Raw genomic sequence first — 18,388 nt, 5'->3', positions numbered from 1 at the left:
TTCTTAGAATACTATTTTTTTTTCAGTAATCTTTTCTAAGTATACTGATAGCAGAAATAGAAAATGTTTCACGTATCTCCTTCCAAATGATATATTTAATGATTTTTTTTGTCCTCAATCTACCAGTGTTCAAGGCGGAAGAGCCTTCAGAGAGAGGTAGATCTGTGTGCAGTTTGTTCTCCTAAGCAATTTACTAGCAACATGGCTTTAATTGTTCTAACCTTTATGTTCAGTGAAATCTTCTAATTTTCTTGAATTCCTTTTAATTTATATTGAAAGGATTCATGCTTTTTTCATATTTTTTGATTTTAACCTTAGGTAATAAACTTCTAAGGAAAAAGAAGTCCTTACATTTTTAGTACATATTGTCCTTACATTTTTAATACGTATTTTCAAATTAAAACTTTCTATCAAATACAATATGTCATTGTTAGCTTACTGCTTGAGCTTTTTGTTTAGGCCTCATTTTGTCTTGTCAAGTTATCACTAACATTTAATAATATAAAGTAGTTCTAGCTTACTCAAATCTTGGTTAGTTTAACTTTTCATTGCAAGTGCATTTGAAATGAATAATGGCAATAAAAAATACATTTTTTTTTTTTTTTGGCAAAACCAAAAGGTTTGTAGCCAGTAGGTAATATAATCTCTCTGTAAAGGCTGCTTTTGTATACAGCACTTCTGATTATTGTACGCTGGAGGTAAAGAAAGGTGTTGTAGTGAAATGCATTAGATACTCCTTTTGCATGTTAATATTAGGAAAAATACTTTAAAACTTGAAGTAGGTATGTTAGAAGCAGTAGATGAAAACAAACAAGGTAGGTTAGGTGAAGTTCAGAATCCCATCTTTATACTGGATCTTTGAAGTATTTGGCATCTTTTGGTTGCCCAGACTTCTGAGAAGTGGGTAAGATGTTAACAAGTTTTGAATCTTATGTTCAAAATACTCAGGAAACATCTCCGCTATGACTTCAGTATATGTGAGTCGCTTCAATGTTTCCTTAATTTGGGAATGCAAACAAGGGTAGCATAGCACAGAAACATCTGAATGGGCTCTGCCATTAGTGTAACTGTTCTCATGGGTGTTGGATAGCAAGCTCTGCTTGCAGATGTGGGTGCGTGCGGTTTCTGGGTCTCACTTAATAAGTTCACATAAGGTGGACAGTGCTCCTGGGGATGTGCAGGGTTCATCTGTGTGAGATTGTGTTATGTTGTGCAGCAGTGCTCAGTAGAATTATGCTAAAGAAATGGCTTAAGGATACTCTTTCAGGCATATCTATAATTTTAGTAAGAAACTACTCCTTGGGGAACAGAATTTAAGTTTAACAAGAGTAAAGCCAGTTGTTTTGTTACAGACAATTTTTTTGTCTTTGTCTTTTTATGTAGCTGCATATTTCAGATTTGTATAAAAGTATGACATGGGGTTAATATTCTGATACACAAAATTTCAATATTCTTTGGAAGAGAGAAAACCTTAAAATGTTTCATACATTTTCTCCTAATTTTAAATATTTTCTATAGTTTTATAAATGTACGTTGTTTGTAATTGTATTTTGAAAGTTAAAATTTATATTTTTTTTCCAAGAATTCAGGGACAGCTCAAGTGTTCAGTTTGGTTGCAGAACGTAGAAAAAAATTTCAAGAAATCATCAATCGGAACACCAGTGAGGCAAATCAAGTGGTTCGGCCAAAAGCATCAATGAAATGGTCAGCACCTGGTGCAACTCCACAGCTAACCACAGCCATTCTGGAAGTCAAAGAAAGTATACTGTCCTTGCTGATTAAGTTGCATCACAAACTCTCAGGAAAACAGAACTCTTACTATCCTCCGTGGTTGGATGATGTGGATGTTTTAATCCACCCAGAAATTCCAAGATACTCTCATGGTGATGGAATGACAGCAGTAGAAAGAATTTTATTGAAAGCTGCTGTACAGAGCAGACTGAATAAACGTATAATTGAAGAGATTTGCAGAAAGGTGACACCTCCTGTACCACCAAAAAAGATTAGTTCTGCAGAGAAGAAAACTTTGGATAAAGAAGAAAGGTAACGTTAATAAGAAAATAATGGGGTGTTAGAAGAACAATAGATGTTCTGCATCTATTGATTGATCTGGTGCTCAGTAGTGCTAGATTTATGTACAGGAGAAGCATAGGAATCAATTAATCACGTAACTTTCCATATAGAAAAGGCTAAGGTTATTTCTTTCCCTCTAGAAAAGATGTGATATTTGAAACTAACTATTGTGTGCATTTATATTTTAAGTTAAATTCTAGGGCTAATGAATGTTGCCAGTTCTTTGTGTCTGAGTGACTATTTTCCTCCCCTCAAAACCATGAAAGAGCTGGGGACCTGTGGAATTTATTAATGGACAATGTGATAACTGAAGTGACTAATCTCATTGCTTATGTAACATAATGATACATATAATAACATCATATATAATCTCATTGCTTATTATAGTCAGGCTGTAATTTTCAATTTTTTTTTTCCTTTTTCCAAGTCCAGTTTTGTATTAATGAAGATCAAGCAGACTGACCATTCAGTGATCACCCTTTTTGGTTACTTTGACATATAATGACAAATTTGGCATCACTCAGGCAAGGGGTTGTCACTATAGAAACCAAAATACAGAACTAGAAGAGAGCCTGAGCTGCCTGCAGTATTTTTCAATTGCAGTGTCATATCCCCATGGGCCATCATGGAAAATTACAGAGCTGTTCTGAATCTGTCAGAGTTTGTTTATGTCTTCTTATTAAAGGCCTTTATTTACAGTCACTCTGCTTTCAGCTGAGACATATATTGAGAAATTCCCAGGGAGAAATAAATAAAAACAGGTTTAATAAATGCCCTGATATGATCCTCAGAAATAATGAATCTTAAGTTTGTTGTAAATAGAAGTTATTTTGAGAAATGGTGGCAGTAAAATGTGACAGATAAAGGGACAGAGGTACTCAGATTTTTAAGGTGCCTTTAGGAAAACAAGTTCAAAGCTTTGACGTATAAACAGGGCACTTCAGGGTAACAAGTTGCATTACGTTAGCTGCTTTGAGCATGTGCAAGTCTGTTTCTGTGCCAGGACAGTGGTAATTAGGCAGTACCAGGGACTAAAGAGGACTCAGATGCCAAGTGATTGTTCTTGAATTCCTTGTCAGTAACTCTAGTTATCTCTAACTAGGAGGAAAAAAAAATGTTATTAGTGCTGATGAATAGGATTTGTAGCTCTGATAGAGCTTCCCTCTGTGAAGTCCCCATCCATGGGACATGTAGGTTTCCACGAGCTCCATGTGGTGAGCAGCTGTAGTGCGAGTTTGATTTTTTTTTTTCTTTTTTCCCCACTTGAATTTTCCCATTTCCTCTATCTGTAACCTCTTGTCAACTGGTACTTTAGGAAGAGGCAACTTGGGTAAATATGCATACTGTAATGGGTAGATAGTGACACGTGTAAAAATATATCAAAACCAGACACTGATGAGCACAGGAATAAAGAGATTATGCAGAGATTATGTAGGATGTAAATGGTACATCCTACAGGGGATTTTAAAAACAAGGTGAAATGTTGCTATAAAAATAATAGGATACCTAAGTAAAACCTTGAAGGATTGGTTTAGGATATGAAGATGAATGAAAACAAGAAGAGAACAGAAATTAGTTTAATGGTCTTCTTATCTGAGACAGCAAGTATTAAAAGCCATGCCCTACTCAGGAAAAACAAATGGAAGGGGGAAAAATGATGAGATATTACTATGTATTGTTAATTTGTAACACTGCAAAGGAATAGTACAAATAGTACAAGTAAAAACTTATATGGTACCATACAGATTCAGTGGAGATAGAACTGGGAGCTGGACATCCCTTTGCAGGTTTGGATCAAGATCTTTGTGATATTGGCTTTAGAGTGAATATATGGTGAGTTGTACCATTGTGGAGAAGGGTAATTTTTCAGATGGCAGTGCGATGAAAAATAGCGGGCACACTTAAGTAGTGTCTGATAAATAACTCGCTGTTTTTACTGAACTAACAAAAGATGTGCTGTTCTGTAGTTAATGTTTGGAGCAATAAGGGAATTACAGAATAGCTGGTCATATAGCCTTGGTCACTAATACAGTTTAAGGACAGATGAGAATGCGTCTTAACTAATGCCTTCCATTTGTAAATCTAGAGCTGTGTTAAACAATGAGGAAAATATCAGTGAAGTCAGCTTGGCTCCAGAAAGATAAGGGCTTTCAAAGTGGAGGCTATCTCAAACTTAAGTCAAGGTATAAAAACTGCTGGTTGGCAGTGTCTTGGGTGGAAGTCGGGGAGAGGACGCCAGTATGAGGAGCCTTAGCTGGAAAAGAAGTTACTCATAATTTCATTTCATTTCAAACTCCATTGTTTCCCTTGGCATTAGGCTTGATATCAAGAGTGAGTGAGGTAGGCTTTATTATTATTATCTACTTGTAGAAGTTGGTTAATTTGTTTGTGAGTACTTGTTTTTGTGCAACACTTGGCATTTCATTCTGTTATTCTTCCTTTGTGTAGCAGAAAGGTAACTTTCAAGAATAAGGTCCTAGGTGGTGCTGGTGTTTTGGTTTGTTTTTAATGATACCAAGCCTTAATCTGTTAAGGATCCTTTGGAGGTATTTTAGGACAGGATTTTATTATTTCCTTCCGGACTTCAGACCTTTTGCTGGTTTGCTTTTATTTCTTTAAGTCTACTTTTAGGATAATAGATTTTTTTTTTTTATTCTCGAAAATGAATCCCTTATTTAGAGAAAACTAGAATTTTTGAATGAGATTGTTTAATGTGGTAAGTGTAATCAACCTGATGGTATAAATTATTTTCTTCCATTTTACACTTCCCCCCGCCTTATTTTTCCACATCCTTCCACTGTCCTTTTTTTTTTTTTTTTTTTTTTTTTTTTTTTTTTTTTTTTTTTTTTCAGGCGACAGAAGGCCAGAGAAAGGCAACAGAAATTGTTGGCTGAATTTGCTTCAAGGCAGAAAAGCTTCATGGAAACTGCCATGGATGTTGGTAAGTTTTTGTGTTGCTGGTTACTGTAAATTTTTTTCATGCCAGTATTGCTGGTTTTATTCACAGTTAAAAACAAACAAAAAGACACACGCACTCTACCGCTGAACTAAAGAATTATGCAGCATAGTCATGTTTTCTAGAGCAGATAATACTGAACATGTAATTGCTAAGGAAGGAGCTAAATGGTCTTGAAAGTACTTAAGAACAGCACATTATCTGAAGGAAATAAAATTATTTTCTTATTACACAGTAGATGTTGTGATTACATTTTGTGTTGTGTTTTTAAGTATTTACTTTTTAATTTAAAACTTTCCAAAGTTAGTCTCTCTTCAACATTGCATTTAAGATTTCACCACAGAGTGTCAAATTTTAATATGGCAAAGGTTTTGCGTTTTTAGTTAATGTACAGAATTGAGGCAAGCATAATTTTCAGATGATCTTAGTTGCTCTGAGTGGTGATACTGAAGTCTGGGTACTTTACAGGCTATATAGCAGAATCAGTTGTTTTTCCTGAGAATATGTTCTTTACAGGTTTCTATACAGCAAAATATGAATCTTGATTAGCTTACTTGTGTTTAACTGAGGAGTGAAAAATACTTTTGTGTGGATTAATTAATTAAAAACTAACACTTTTGAAAGATATGAAAAAGCAGGAATGCTTTCTTTTTTCCTCAGCTTTCCTCCTCTGTAATATGGACATGTTCTATTGGGAAAACATGAGAACACATTTAACTGGTTTCTAGAGATAGCACTTTGAAAAATTTCATAATAGCTTCCTCCTGACTGCATAGACTGTCCATTTTTTGCTCCCTGTTATCTTCTATATATGTTCTGTGACAACTGCTTTGCTGGATGTAATTAAGTGAAAATTAAAAATAGTTGTGTCAATCAATTGGAATGGAACAGAATCCACTATTCTGTCTCTAGCTGTTTGCAGGACAAATGTATGAAGTAGAAAAACAAACCAAGTAACATCATACTAAGAACAGTAGATAGAGCTCTTGAAATACTCGAGAATGGCTAGTGAGTGAAAATGGTGTTAAGTAGTCACACAGAGACAACTCCATAGGCCTTGTAGCCTCCTAGTGTACCTGCTTCTACGTTTTTGTTTTGAGTGTTTATCTCAGTGTGAAGCTATTGTTTGTCTATCATAATGTGGAACGTCATGCAAGACATTTTGGAAACGTTGCCGCCTTTCAGGCTGAACTTGTGCAGAACAAAAATAAATCCCTCTGCTTCAGGTTAATGGTGGCCTGTAACAAATTGCAGTGATATTTGTAATGATGTGTATCTAAGTTTTATAAACATGAAATATTTTGATTCGTTCCAGGCAAGCTACAAAGCTGTTCAATCAAATATAAGTTAATGAAAAAAAAAAAAGTAAATTGGTTAATTTGTGTATTATAAATACTAAAATATTTTGATTTCTGTTTATAGTTTTTGCTGTATCTGAAGTGCCCGATGTGATTACTTTTTTGGGGCACGCCTTTTGATGAACACGCAGTACCATCTTTTTGTTTCTTTCCTATCACAGTTGCAGCAGGACATCATTTTGTCCTTCAGGCAAATGCTCCTTAGCTAGTTTTTAAAAGAGAGTGAACAGTTCTAATGCAAGGTGACATACATTTCCTAACTCTCAATCTTCTGAACCCAGATAGAAAAATAAATTAAGTACTGATCTCCTGAGAATATATATGCTGGGTCAGGACAGAGGCTATTAGCATACTAATGGTTGCTTTGATGCTAGAGGGCCACTCTGAAACACAACGTGTACAGCAGGAAGTACATTGACTACAGTCGGAGGTTGTAAGCTATATTTATCATGTTTAGACACCTTTACATAGCCCTTTGTGTTTTGAGGTTTTGCTGAGTAGGGGAAAGAAGGGGAGTGAATCATAGCCTTAAACTAGGGAGAGTACAAAATAGAAAAGAAAAGAAAAAAAGGCAGCAATACATCATGTAATGGAGATTTTAGCAGACTGATCCATATTAGATAGGAGGTGGCAAATGCTGGGATTTTGTAAATTGGGGTCTTTTGCTCCTATTAGTACAAATCTAAGCCAAGAACTAAATAATAAACTTCTTTTAAAACCCATGGGTTTTAAAACCCAGTAAAGTGTTTGGCACTACTCTAGATTTCTGTCTCAGTTTAAATATTTTCATCCTGTAGTGATTTGGACTTTGTTGTTCTTAATGAGGTTCATATTTATCCAGATTTCTGAGTGAATTCCCAGGGGCAAAGAAAACTTCCAGAACATGCTTAAGGCTATGGGGTTTGCTCTGACAGCAGACAAACCTCAGAAAATAAACTTGGTGAACTGATACCAGTATGCCATGTTGTTATTGTGTGTTTCCAAGTCACTCGTTCAGAGGCATTGATGTCATTAGGGTAAGTCTGGGTGAAACCAATTAGGTAAACTCCAATGCCCCCAAAGATTTAAAACTGTGAGCATCTTTGGTTGTTTCCCAAAGAGCGATTAACATAAAATACAGTTGCTGTCTTATATGACTGCTGGCAGGCAGGTAAAGCCAGACTTTGGCCTAGCAGCTAGAAGCACATCGGTCCTCCTTGCTCCTGTTGCCAGTACCTACTTTCTGAATCTCCAGAGACATGTTGAGATACCTTGTTTAGTGTGACAACAGTGTTTTTGCAGAAGAGAACTGCAGACTCCTGCAAAATGTGCTTGAAAAGTTGAAGGTTAATATGTCCCCATAACCTGTATCATTTAAAAACAGCTGACAGAGGATTCCTTTTGTTCTCAGTAATGCAATGTTCTAGGATGTAACACAAGTGGCTATTTTCATTGAAATACCTTCTTAGCCTTCTTATTGTTGGCATGTAGAGGTAGGTCTTGTAGCTAGTGAGCCAGGGTCTGCTGCTTCCTCAGGAGCTCCACGGAGACAGAACTTTGGAAGGCAAGATGAGCAGGACTAGAATGGCAAGATTGAGAAGATCACTCTATGTGGAGTTTTCTTCATTTCCACCCCCCCCACACACACTGCCACTGATCTATTTTCACCTCAGGAGTTAAGCTGTCAGAAGGAAGCTAAAAACTAGTTTAAGCCAGTAATCATGGTTTGTAGTAGTCCACTCAAAAAGAACTGTCTTTTTTTTTTTTCTTCTTTTTAGTCCATAATTTCTTGGAGGTTTTAACTCCTTTCTTATTTCTCTTACCCATGCATTTTGTGTAGGTTGACATTTTTTTTTCCATCTCTGGAGGAAATCATTTATTAGGAAGTCCTCCTTGGTGCTAGAAATCTAGCTCCTATGAAATTTTATTGTTCCCTAAAGTCACCTAGCACTAGATGTAGCTGTATCTACATCTAGTATCTGTTTGTTCGTTGAATTCTGAAATTAGCTTGTTTTTGATTTGTCTGCACATTGGAAATAGTGTGTCTGATCTATATACTTCTAAATTGATTGAAAGTACCTTTTAAATACTAAGATCCTTCTTTGCTTAGATTTAGAATATGGAATTCATGATGAATGAATGATACTTTATCAGTAGAATGTTAGCTGATACTAAGGACTTCTGCTGAATTGTTCAAAATGAGATTGCCGCACTCTATTCTCTTCCTATGCTTACTAAAAATAGTGAATGATTGCATATTTTGTTTCACTGACATAATTTTAGAAAACTATAAAGACAGGAGCTCTGTGGTCGTGTCATGGGTTTCTGATGTACAGGTATACGTACATCATATGTACAGTAATATGCATTACACAATTATGAGGTGATGTTAAATATGAAAAACAGCTTTAATGTAACAGGAGGAAGTAAACAATTGCCGCTAGGTTTTCTGCTTGCTTGGACTTGTGCAATAAAAAAATGCTTGCAGTTGATGCATTTTGCTTTTTATGTTCATTGTTCATCTGACTGCCACTAGATGGTGATAGATGTGTGCAGTATTAACAGCTGTAAGTCAAGGAAGATCATAGTTCATTTTCATATGACCCTCAATAACAGACTGAGAAATCAATACTGACTAAAACAGCGTAATTTTGGTTCTGCCTTGTGAGTGAGAACATTGCATGGATTCTTTCATAGCAAAGAATGACGCTGCCTTGAATCCAGCTCGTCTCTCCTCATAGCAGCAGGCTTTTCTAAGCTTGCTGTGGGTTTATGGAAAAGAGCATTCCTAAAAGCATTTCTGCATGAGGACTCTTGATACGCTTCAGGTTTTTGGGTTCTTTATCCAGCACCTTGGCCTACTTAAGGAGATAAAGGGCATATCTGAAGGTCAGGAGGTGGTGTTCTTCTTTTGATAACTCATCTTCTAGGAAAGAACAGAAGTAAAGTACCCTTATATTCTAGAGCAGGAGTTTGAGCGTATGTGTTCCTGAGCACTTAGGAGAGGATCATGTAGTCTTGTGGTTCTTCCAAAACAAAAAAGAGTTCTTAGCTTTATTTCTAGATTTATTTATTTTTTTTTTCAGCAGAGAGCATCTCAAGTGGATTTTGGCACAGTCTATTCCTGCACAGACTGCAGAAATGATTCTATATGCTGTACTTTTCTCCTTCTGTGCATGAAATTTCTCTTGAATTTAGCTTAAGAAATCAGTAGTGTGTGAAAACTGTTAGTAAAGAATTTTCATTTTAACTTCAGATAAAATCTAGCTTCACTTAGCATTGATTGTAACGTAACAGCCCTGTAAAATCTGCTGTAGCTGATCCTATTTTGAGTGGGGTGGTTGGACTAGGTGATCTCTAGAGGTTCCTGCCAACCTCAGCCATTCTGTGATATTGAACCAGATGAAGAAATAACTTCAAATACGTTATCTTTTGATTAACATCCTCCCCTCACCCTGCCTCCAAAAATACTACTGCTACTTGTCATGTGAACAAAGTTGCATTAGTTGTAATTGTTTCAGCGCTTTTATGTTTAGCTTTTAGCACTTCTGTCTGTGTACCTAGGAAATAATAATGTGGATGACTGGAAAAACAGATCTCAGATACTACTTTTTCATAGTTAATCTTAAATTACACACTACATTTTATATAGAATTGCAGAAGGTTGCTTTGTTAATACACCCCAAATTTTTAAAGACTGTCCAAGTTTCATGTAAAAAAAAAATAATAAATTGTATGTTTCCTTAAAGTACATTTATGTTACAAAATGACTGCTTACATACAGCATGCTCGTTGATAAGACAGATTACTAGTAGTATTTTTTTTTAACTCTGTGGAAGGCTATATGTGTGATATAGAAGAACCAAGGTGGAAAAGTGTCAAGTTTATATATATAAAATACATATATTAAAACAGGTACTTCCAGGTTAACATAAATGTTGAAACATGTACTGTTGATTCTTATACAGCTTACAGGGTATAGCCTGAAGGCATCTCAGTCTTTAAGGTGGTTTGTCTAAAAGGAGCTCACTTGACATACTCCCAATTTGGCAGTTAGACCTGATGACCAGATCTGCACGTTAGGGTTGATACTACTGCTTAATTCATTAATCTTGTCTCATCATCTTTAAAATAATTTTCTATTTCTTCAGACTTACTCAGGCAATAATTAGAAGGAAAATGTTGGTTATCAGCATCTGGTTTTAGTAGATATTCATATTCATTACCCTTCATCCCTACGTATTCTGAGTTTTCAGTATAGTATCTAATGAAATAGAAGTTACTTCTTATCTTCACTCATGTTTTAAAAAGATGAAGTTTACTACAGAACACAAACTAAACATTTAATTCCACCAGAAATAGTTTTGAACATGGGAAAACATGTACTTCCTTGTATAGATGTCTTTCTTGAGGCAGCAAGGTTAGTTTCAAGTAACCTTCAATTTTTTGGTTTTAGATTAACTATAGAGAAATGATTTTGACGTGTTCTTCACTACATCAGTGCGACTGAATTTCTTGCCCTTTGTATAATGCTGTTTTTCTTACCCTTTTTTAGAATCGCCAGATGCTGATATTGCCATGGAGATAGCTACATCGGAACAGCATGTTTCTGAGGCAATATATGATTGTGTAATTTGTGGGCAAAGTGGTCCTTCTACAGAAGACAGACCTACAGGGCTAGTTGTACTATTACAAGCATCTTCAGGTATGAATGTGACTTGTTAGATAAGCAGTGTTTCTACAGCTTTCATTATGCATGCATAAATATTGTTGAGTTTCATGGAGCATGGAAAGAGAATGGAAGTCCTCTTTCAATGTATGGATGGTCTGCTCTGAGGCTATCTGTAGATCTAAGGATACTGGGAAATTTTAAATGTTTGGGAGAAGAGTGAACGGTTTAATTCCCCGCTATTGCAGTTTATTTTGTAGAAGTAGCACACATGCAGACCTGAAGGAAAATGGACATTAGGAAAAAAAAAATAAAAGAGAAAATAAAATAGCTGTGTGTATACAATTCCAGTACAAAAACACTCTTTTCAGAATTTAGTTTCTTTAGTAATTTTTTTACTGTTTAATATCAACACAACATATTGTAGTTACAAACCAGAATTTGCTGCTCGTTTTCTTAACTCTTCAGCATATTGTTTTTCTTTCTTGCTTCTTTTCTGTATACAGTGTTGGGACAATGCCGCAATAGCACTGAGCCAAAGAAACTGCCAACTACTGAGGAGGAGCAGATATACTCGAAGGATACCTGTGCAGCACTGCATGATGTGAGGCTTACAACTTTACAGCGATACTTTAAAGATGTAAGTATTTCACTTGAACAGTACTACCATTTATGAAGTGAGGTGTGTGAAAAGGTAAAGGAAATGACAAAGTAAGAGTCTTCCTCCTAGTTTCATTTCTACTTTTAGCAGCAATTCATTGTATTGCAGTAGTTACGAAGTGTTTACATTTGATTGGGTCCTTATTTTTAAATAGTGTCTAGCTTTCCCCTGGTTACATTTTTAGCACAGGCAAATAGTATATCTACAGAATGTATATTTGTTAAATATCTATGCAGATCTTGTCTAAAAGCTGGTATTTCACAAATCAGCATGACCACACAATTGAGATGTGCTTTTGCTGTCTTCAGTATTACTTTCAAAACACCGGCTTTCTTGTAGCCATTCTGTGGACCCAGTCTTACCAAGAACTGCTCACTACAAGTGACCAAGAATTACTCTTGGTTAAAAGTATTTCAGTGGCAGAGAGGAAGTAGAAAGAGTAGTTTTGACCTGTAATTGTTTTCTGAACAACCACAGAGAAAGTGAAGATGAATGGATGGGAATGAGGGGCCAGCAGAAGACTTCATCCTTTTCTGCTATATCCTGAACTCTGTACAAAATGACTGAAGTTCACATTTACTTCCATTGATACATTATTGTCTGTTTTGCAGTTCTGTTAGCTGTTCCAAGCAGAGTTTTGTGTTGCTTCATATAACTAAAAGCAATACATTACAGCTTTTCATATTTAATTTTGAGAGCCAATTCTTCTTGCTTAACAGGACTCACTCACTGTTAGACCCTTATGGAAATGCTGTCTGATATTTTCCCTGCTACGATATAAAACAGTTGTGTAAGATGATACAAATCTCTTCCCAGAAATTATTCTGGGGGAGGAGGAAATGTGTCCCATGACCCTAGATTCGTGTCTATAGATTAGTCTCAGGTGAAATACTAGCTCTTAGGCAGATTTAACCAAATAACCAGCATTTAGAAGCTTACATATTGGCTTTAAAGAGGAGAAGGGAAAAAAAAAATTTTAGTCGGATATGATTGCTAGCTTTCTCAGTCTGTGATCCACAGATAGTTGAAACTTGCCAAGTTTTTCTTTTTGGCATTGATGACATTAGACACTGTTTCTATGAAGCTGTCCTCAGTTAACCTAGGATTTTCTTTTTTAATATGGATATTTGCCTAAAAATAAAGTAGCATACTTTATTTGTGAGGTATTTGTATAATATCTCAGTTTCTCATGCTGAGAAAGTGTCAAGTTTGTGTGTTGGTAACGTATACCCATGTTTGTTTATTGTTCCCCATTGTTAATGCACGTTACTTGCTACTGAATAGATTAAAAGTACTGACGTAATACTGTAGCTTTATTTTTACATTTGCATCCTGTAAATGGAAGACATTCCAAGTAAACTGTGAACTCAAAAGCCTGATCTCACTGAAGTGTATTTTTTCCATTTCTATATGGTAACACTACCAACAGACTAGTCTAAAATATACTAGAATGCAATGAAAAAGCATCCTGCTTTTAAGACTTCCAGTTCTGATTCAACCATTAGTTGAATTAGCTATTTCTGATTTCAAGTTTCCAGGTCAATACTGTGCTAAAAAAAAATAATAATCTCTGCTTGAAAGAAGCTAATCCTTAAATTTCTTTTGGCATAAAAATGGAAACATCTGTTCATGTCTTGAGTGGCTTGTTCAGCTGAGCTAAGCCATAAGTTGTTTTGTTTATCTACTGTGTCCTTCCTCTAACAACAGATTTCAGGAGGCATGAGAATAATATCACTCAGAAGTGAAAATTTTAAGTTGGAAACAGAAGAAGTTAATTGTTATTTCTTGATCGTGTGTGTGTGTGTGGAATATCAAAAAGTAATGTGCTATATACAGTCTGGACAAACCAGGCCAATTTTTTTCCATAACAGTTACTTTTGCATGTTCTTAACTGAAATATGACATTTCCTGCCAGTTAGGTAATATTTTTCCCCTCTGAAGGAATAATCACTTAAATAGATCATTTTTCATCTGGATAAATTATTTCCATAATATATGTCTTTTAGATAGAATGCAAATAACAACAATTTTTCTAATCTTAAAATGAGTTTTGGTAAATACCTTGTAACCTAACCCTTATATATATATATTTATATCTTTGTTTTTCTTACTTGTTCTGGATTTTTGATTGTTTTTTAGAGTTCCTGCCTTCAAGCAGTGTCAATAGGCTGGGAAGGAGGTGTTTATGTACAAACCTGTGGTCACACTTTGCACATAGATTGTCATAAATCTTACATGGAATCTTTACGGGTAAGTAAAACTAAGATCATCATTTTACTTGGATTGTAACTGTTCTCAATAGAATCCATTGGATTTACACTGTTCAATTCAGGGAATTGAACAGTGTAAATCCAAAGATTTACACTGTAAATCTTTGGGGAAAGAAAGATGGGATACTTAAGTTTTGCATCAGTGAATAAGATATTTTTATGATGTTTCTGAAATGTAGATATTAGATCTTACTGCACTGTGACATTATCAGCAGAAATGTTTCATTTTCATTTATTCTGATATATCAGGGGAAAAAAATAAAAATCATTTTTTTCCCCTGTCATACATAGTCAGGTAATGAATTTCTTACTTTTTTTTTTTTTTTTCCTATTTCATAGATTCCTATTTTGATATTTAATTTGCGTTAGAAGTTACTGAGGAATGTATTTTACAAGCATAAGTTTGGTTAATTTCAAACATGAGTTTTCATATTAGGAAAGTTAGGTTTTTATTTCCAGTTAGGTAAGATATGTTACTTATATACAAACAGTTTAAATAAATGAATTGAAATGGCTTCACTCCTGTGAATTATGCTTTTTGCACTCCCCTCACCCTTTTTTTCTTCTCCTTAGAAAATACTATAATTTGATACTATTGATATATCATAATTTGATATTATTATTACTTCCATGTATATTGTTTTAAAATAGTTTTAGTTAAACCTCAGAAGTTATTGACTGGAACAGACGTTCATGTTTTTGCATGGTCTGAGAAAACTGATTTGTCTATACATTGATGCTGCTGGCCTCCTACACCTCCCCAACCTCTTTTTGCAGCCCCATTATGGATCTTCTCAGTGACACTGTAGAATGTTATCATAAGCTCAGCAGTGGTAGGAAGTAATGAGCTTAAGTGATTGTTATTTTCTGTAGCATTTAGTCTTTACACTAAATGATAACTTTTTGTTTGATATGAAATTACTTTCTCACTGAACTTTAATTCATGTGGTAATACTTCAGTTTTATTTTTTAATAACTTTGTTTCTTTTCTGAGAAAAATTATGAACAATATTCTGTAGTTGTAGTATTAGCATCATTCACACTACGAAACTTTCCCTTTGAGGAACTGGAAGTTGGGCCACCTTTATTGGATTCAATTATGAATTGTTCTTTTTCTATTTAAATGTGAAGATACCTTCGGGGTTCATTATGTCATCAAAATAACTAAGTAAAATCTAGGCTTTCACTGTAGAAACTCACTTTACAGAATGCTAGAAAAACAACATTTTGCTTCATATAGATACTGAATTCCCTTTCCTGTTGGCTTCTCACTTAAACAGCAAATAAATTATTATTCTGTCTCATTCTATTCTTAAAGATTTCTAGATCATAATAATTTTTTTTAATTATTTATTAGTGTACAATAATTTTGACAATCTCTATCATTCCTAGTACCAAAATAATTTATACAGACTTGTGTTCATCTGGATTAAACATTGATTTTTATTTAAACATTTATTTTTATGTAGCACAATCAGAGATCAACATCCAGAAGAGTATGTATAACTTTATCAGGACTCTTGGGGCTATTCACAACACTGAAACAAGGTCATTTGCCAGTAACAGGAGTACTCTGAAGGTGGCCCCACTTCCCAAACAGATACTTCCATGTCCATTTTCAGATCCTTTGTGATAAAGAAGAAGTAATAAGTTTTTTTTGTTGTTGTTTTGTTTTTTTTTTGTTGTTGTTTTTGTTTTTTTGTCATGCTGCCCTCCAGTGGCTACTCGATTAAGTTTCTTGGCCTGTACTTCTGAGAAGTATTGTTGAGTATTTTTAATGACTGAAAATAAAACTACCTTTTGACAAATGAGAAGTTGCTAGTAGGGGAATCTCAAACAATGGGAATTGATAAAGACAGCACATGTGAAATGTTCATAATACCACACTGAAGTGTTTTGTAGTTTGCTATGGTGATATTGTAGAGCATGAAGAGTACTTAAAATTAGAAATTTTGAGTAGTTGAATTTGAGGGTTGTAATAGTCTGTAGTGAAAAAGCTCTAGCTACTAACATGAGTGAGAACTATTTTTTCTTTACAGTTTTTAGTTTTAGACTTTTTAGTTTAGAAATCAATACACCAAAAACCAAAACACCGAAGTCTAAGCTTTGGCAAATTTCAACTACATTTTCTTTGTTTTCTTCTAGAATGACCAGGTCCTCCAGGGTTTTTCAGTCGACAAAGGAGAATTTACCTGTCCCCTCTGTAGGCAATTTGCTAACAGTGTTCTTCCTTGTTATCCTGGAAACAACATGGAAAGAAGCCTTTGGCAAAGTCATAGTAACAAGAGTATGCAAGATCTTGTACAGGAGGTGGAAGATCTTCAAGAACAGCTGGGAACTTTCCCAGTAAGCATCAGTGTAAGGCAGAAAGATCCTTGTTAATTTGCCTCTACCTTTCAGTTTTTACATTATGTTGCATTTGTGACCTCTTAGAAACTCGACAGCATGGGAAACTTCATTTCCTTTTGATAAGGAAGATAACATTTTATTGTTTAATCAAAATATTTTTAAATGTTTACAGCTTTTATTGGAGTGCCTGTTAAAGATAAGCCATAAAAAAGCTATGAAAAATTGTGATTCATACAATTTTTTGGAGTACATTTTCACTTCTTTCCATAGTAATTTACATAGAATTGAGTCATGTAATATTAAATTCATGTATCATTTCTTCACAATGTGAAAACACCAATATCCTTCTAACTGGAAGCTATTTAAAGAATATTTATTAGGAACACTTGGATATGGATTGTTTGTTGTACTTGGCATGCAGCGTAGTGGATGCTCCCATATTGCAAAGTTTTGTAAGGTCTTTCTGAGTCATGGAATTAACTTCGTTAATATTGTTAGCCTTTCTGTCTTGATAGCGATGTTATTTTCATGTACTTGTGCAATGCAGATACATTCTAAAATAATGCAAGTTCAAGAATCTCACTGCTTGCACTATTTTGAACAAATCAGAATAACAAAACATTCTGTGAGACAGAATATTAACATTTACTGCATATTTTTCATAATTGCAAATCTGTTTTTATAAACATGGAAGCAGCACACTTTGTGATCAGCTACTACATTTCTTCACGTAGAATTAAGCAATCTTTTGTCTTTGTTCATAGTCTGAAACCAATCTCAGTAAAGAAATGGAATCCGTAATGAAAGATATAAAAAGTACCACACAGAAGAAGTACACAGATTACAGCAAGAGTCCTGGATCACCTGACAATGATTTTCTGTTTATGTATTCGGTAGCCAGGTGAGAATTTTTCTTATATTGTATGATTTTGGTTATCACTAATGGTATTACCACATAAGTTTTCCTTTTTAAATATTTTTAATTAAAATTGTGTCACATCCTCTCTAAAAAGTGCTTTCTGAGCACTTAGTATATCAAGGTTGTATTTTCTGATTTTTATATGCAGGCATATGTAAGATGGAATGACGTGCCTCTCAGTTCATTTTTAGTTTATGCAGCAGTGGAGCAAAACCTGGAGAACATCTTGTGTGCTGCTTATCTAGTTCTATTCTTTATCCTGTGTTTTGCTTTCCATATATCAAAATTTTATGTTGAATTTATTTTCTACCTTCCTTTCCCAAACCGTTAAATCTTTTCTGCCGTTATGTAGCAGAATTAGTTTATTTCTATATTGTTATTTTTTAAAACCACAGAGTGTTTTTAATCTCTCCATTATATGTTAGTTTTGCTTACTTAATTGGGGGTCATAGAAGGAGCCTTTCCTGTATCAGCAGATGGGGATCTCTTTTCATATAACTTTTTTTTGAATTGTTAAAAGTACTAGTATTTTTTCTGTGATGTGTGATTCCAGATGATTGCTGTCAGTGTCAGAGGAAGCATAGCCAAGAAAAGAAAATAGTCCCTCCTTCTGTCTCTGTAGCATTAATTTTAAGATGCTCTGAAACATAAAACGGTTTGGATTTACTATAATATAATATCATACGAGGTTTTCCCGTAAGAAGATGCTGAAATACTCATTAAGCAACTAATTTTTGAAACCCTTAATAAGTAAGCTCTGCAGGGAAGGTGGTGACTGCAGAGAAAGTACAAGCATGGAAGTGATATAGTCCAGTAACATTTTTTACGGTTTTTCCATAAACTCTGTTTGCTGAGTGTCTTTACTATGTAAGTGGTGGAAATGTTCAAGCCTAGGCTCGGCAGGGCTTTAGATAATCAAATCTGAGGCTCAGCTTTTGACAGAAGGTTGGACCATATGATCTCCAGAGTTCCCTTCCAATTTAGATTATTGTATAATTCCGTTAGCAGAACCTTTATCTGTATTCTGTAAGAGTATCTTAACAGAACCTTGATTAAGAAGAGCAATTGAATTATATACATAGCAAGAGAGAAGATTATTCTGTATTTATTTCAGTGATATATTGTATACAAGAGTAAATAATGTTGAGATTTAG

At 34.7% G+C, this 18,388-nt stretch overlaps 1 protein-coding gene across 8 annotated transcripts in view; it reads left to right on the top strand.

The window, feature by feature from the left end:
- The window catches only part of UBR3 (ubiquitin protein ligase E3 component n-recognin 3), a 105,437-nt gene that overhangs the window by 46,347 nt on the left and 40,702 nt on the right, over positions 1-18,388 (top strand). For 5 of the 8 annotated variants that reach the window (XM_084289234.1, XM_084289230.1, XM_084289235.1 and 2 more), the window contains 8 exons: positions 127-156; positions 1,583-2,043; positions 4,926-5,014; positions 10,922-11,071; positions 11,542-11,675; positions 13,836-13,946; positions 16,112-16,324; positions 17,080-17,216. In XM_084289234.1, coding sequence (XP_084145360.1) covers positions 127-156; positions 1,583-2,043; positions 4,926-5,014; positions 10,922-11,071; positions 11,542-11,675; positions 13,836-13,946; positions 16,112-16,324; positions 17,080-17,216 — 1,325 coding nt within the window. The remainder of the gene's footprint in view (positions 1-126; positions 157-1,582; positions 2,044-4,925; positions 5,015-10,921; positions 11,072-11,541; positions 11,676-13,835; positions 13,947-16,111; positions 16,325-17,079; positions 17,217-18,388) is intronic. The other 3 variants (XM_084289231.1, XM_084289233.1, XM_084289232.1) reach the window with 3 other exon arrangements.

This window comes from Netta rufina (assembly GCF_964035555.1).
Source record: "Netta rufina genome assembly, chromosome: 6".
In the NCBI taxonomy this organism is placed as follows: domain Eukaryota; kingdom Metazoa; phylum Chordata; class Aves; order Anseriformes; family Anatidae; genus Netta; species Netta rufina.
Note: the sequence above shows the minus strand (reverse complement) of the source record. Positions and strands in the feature narration are given on the sequence as shown.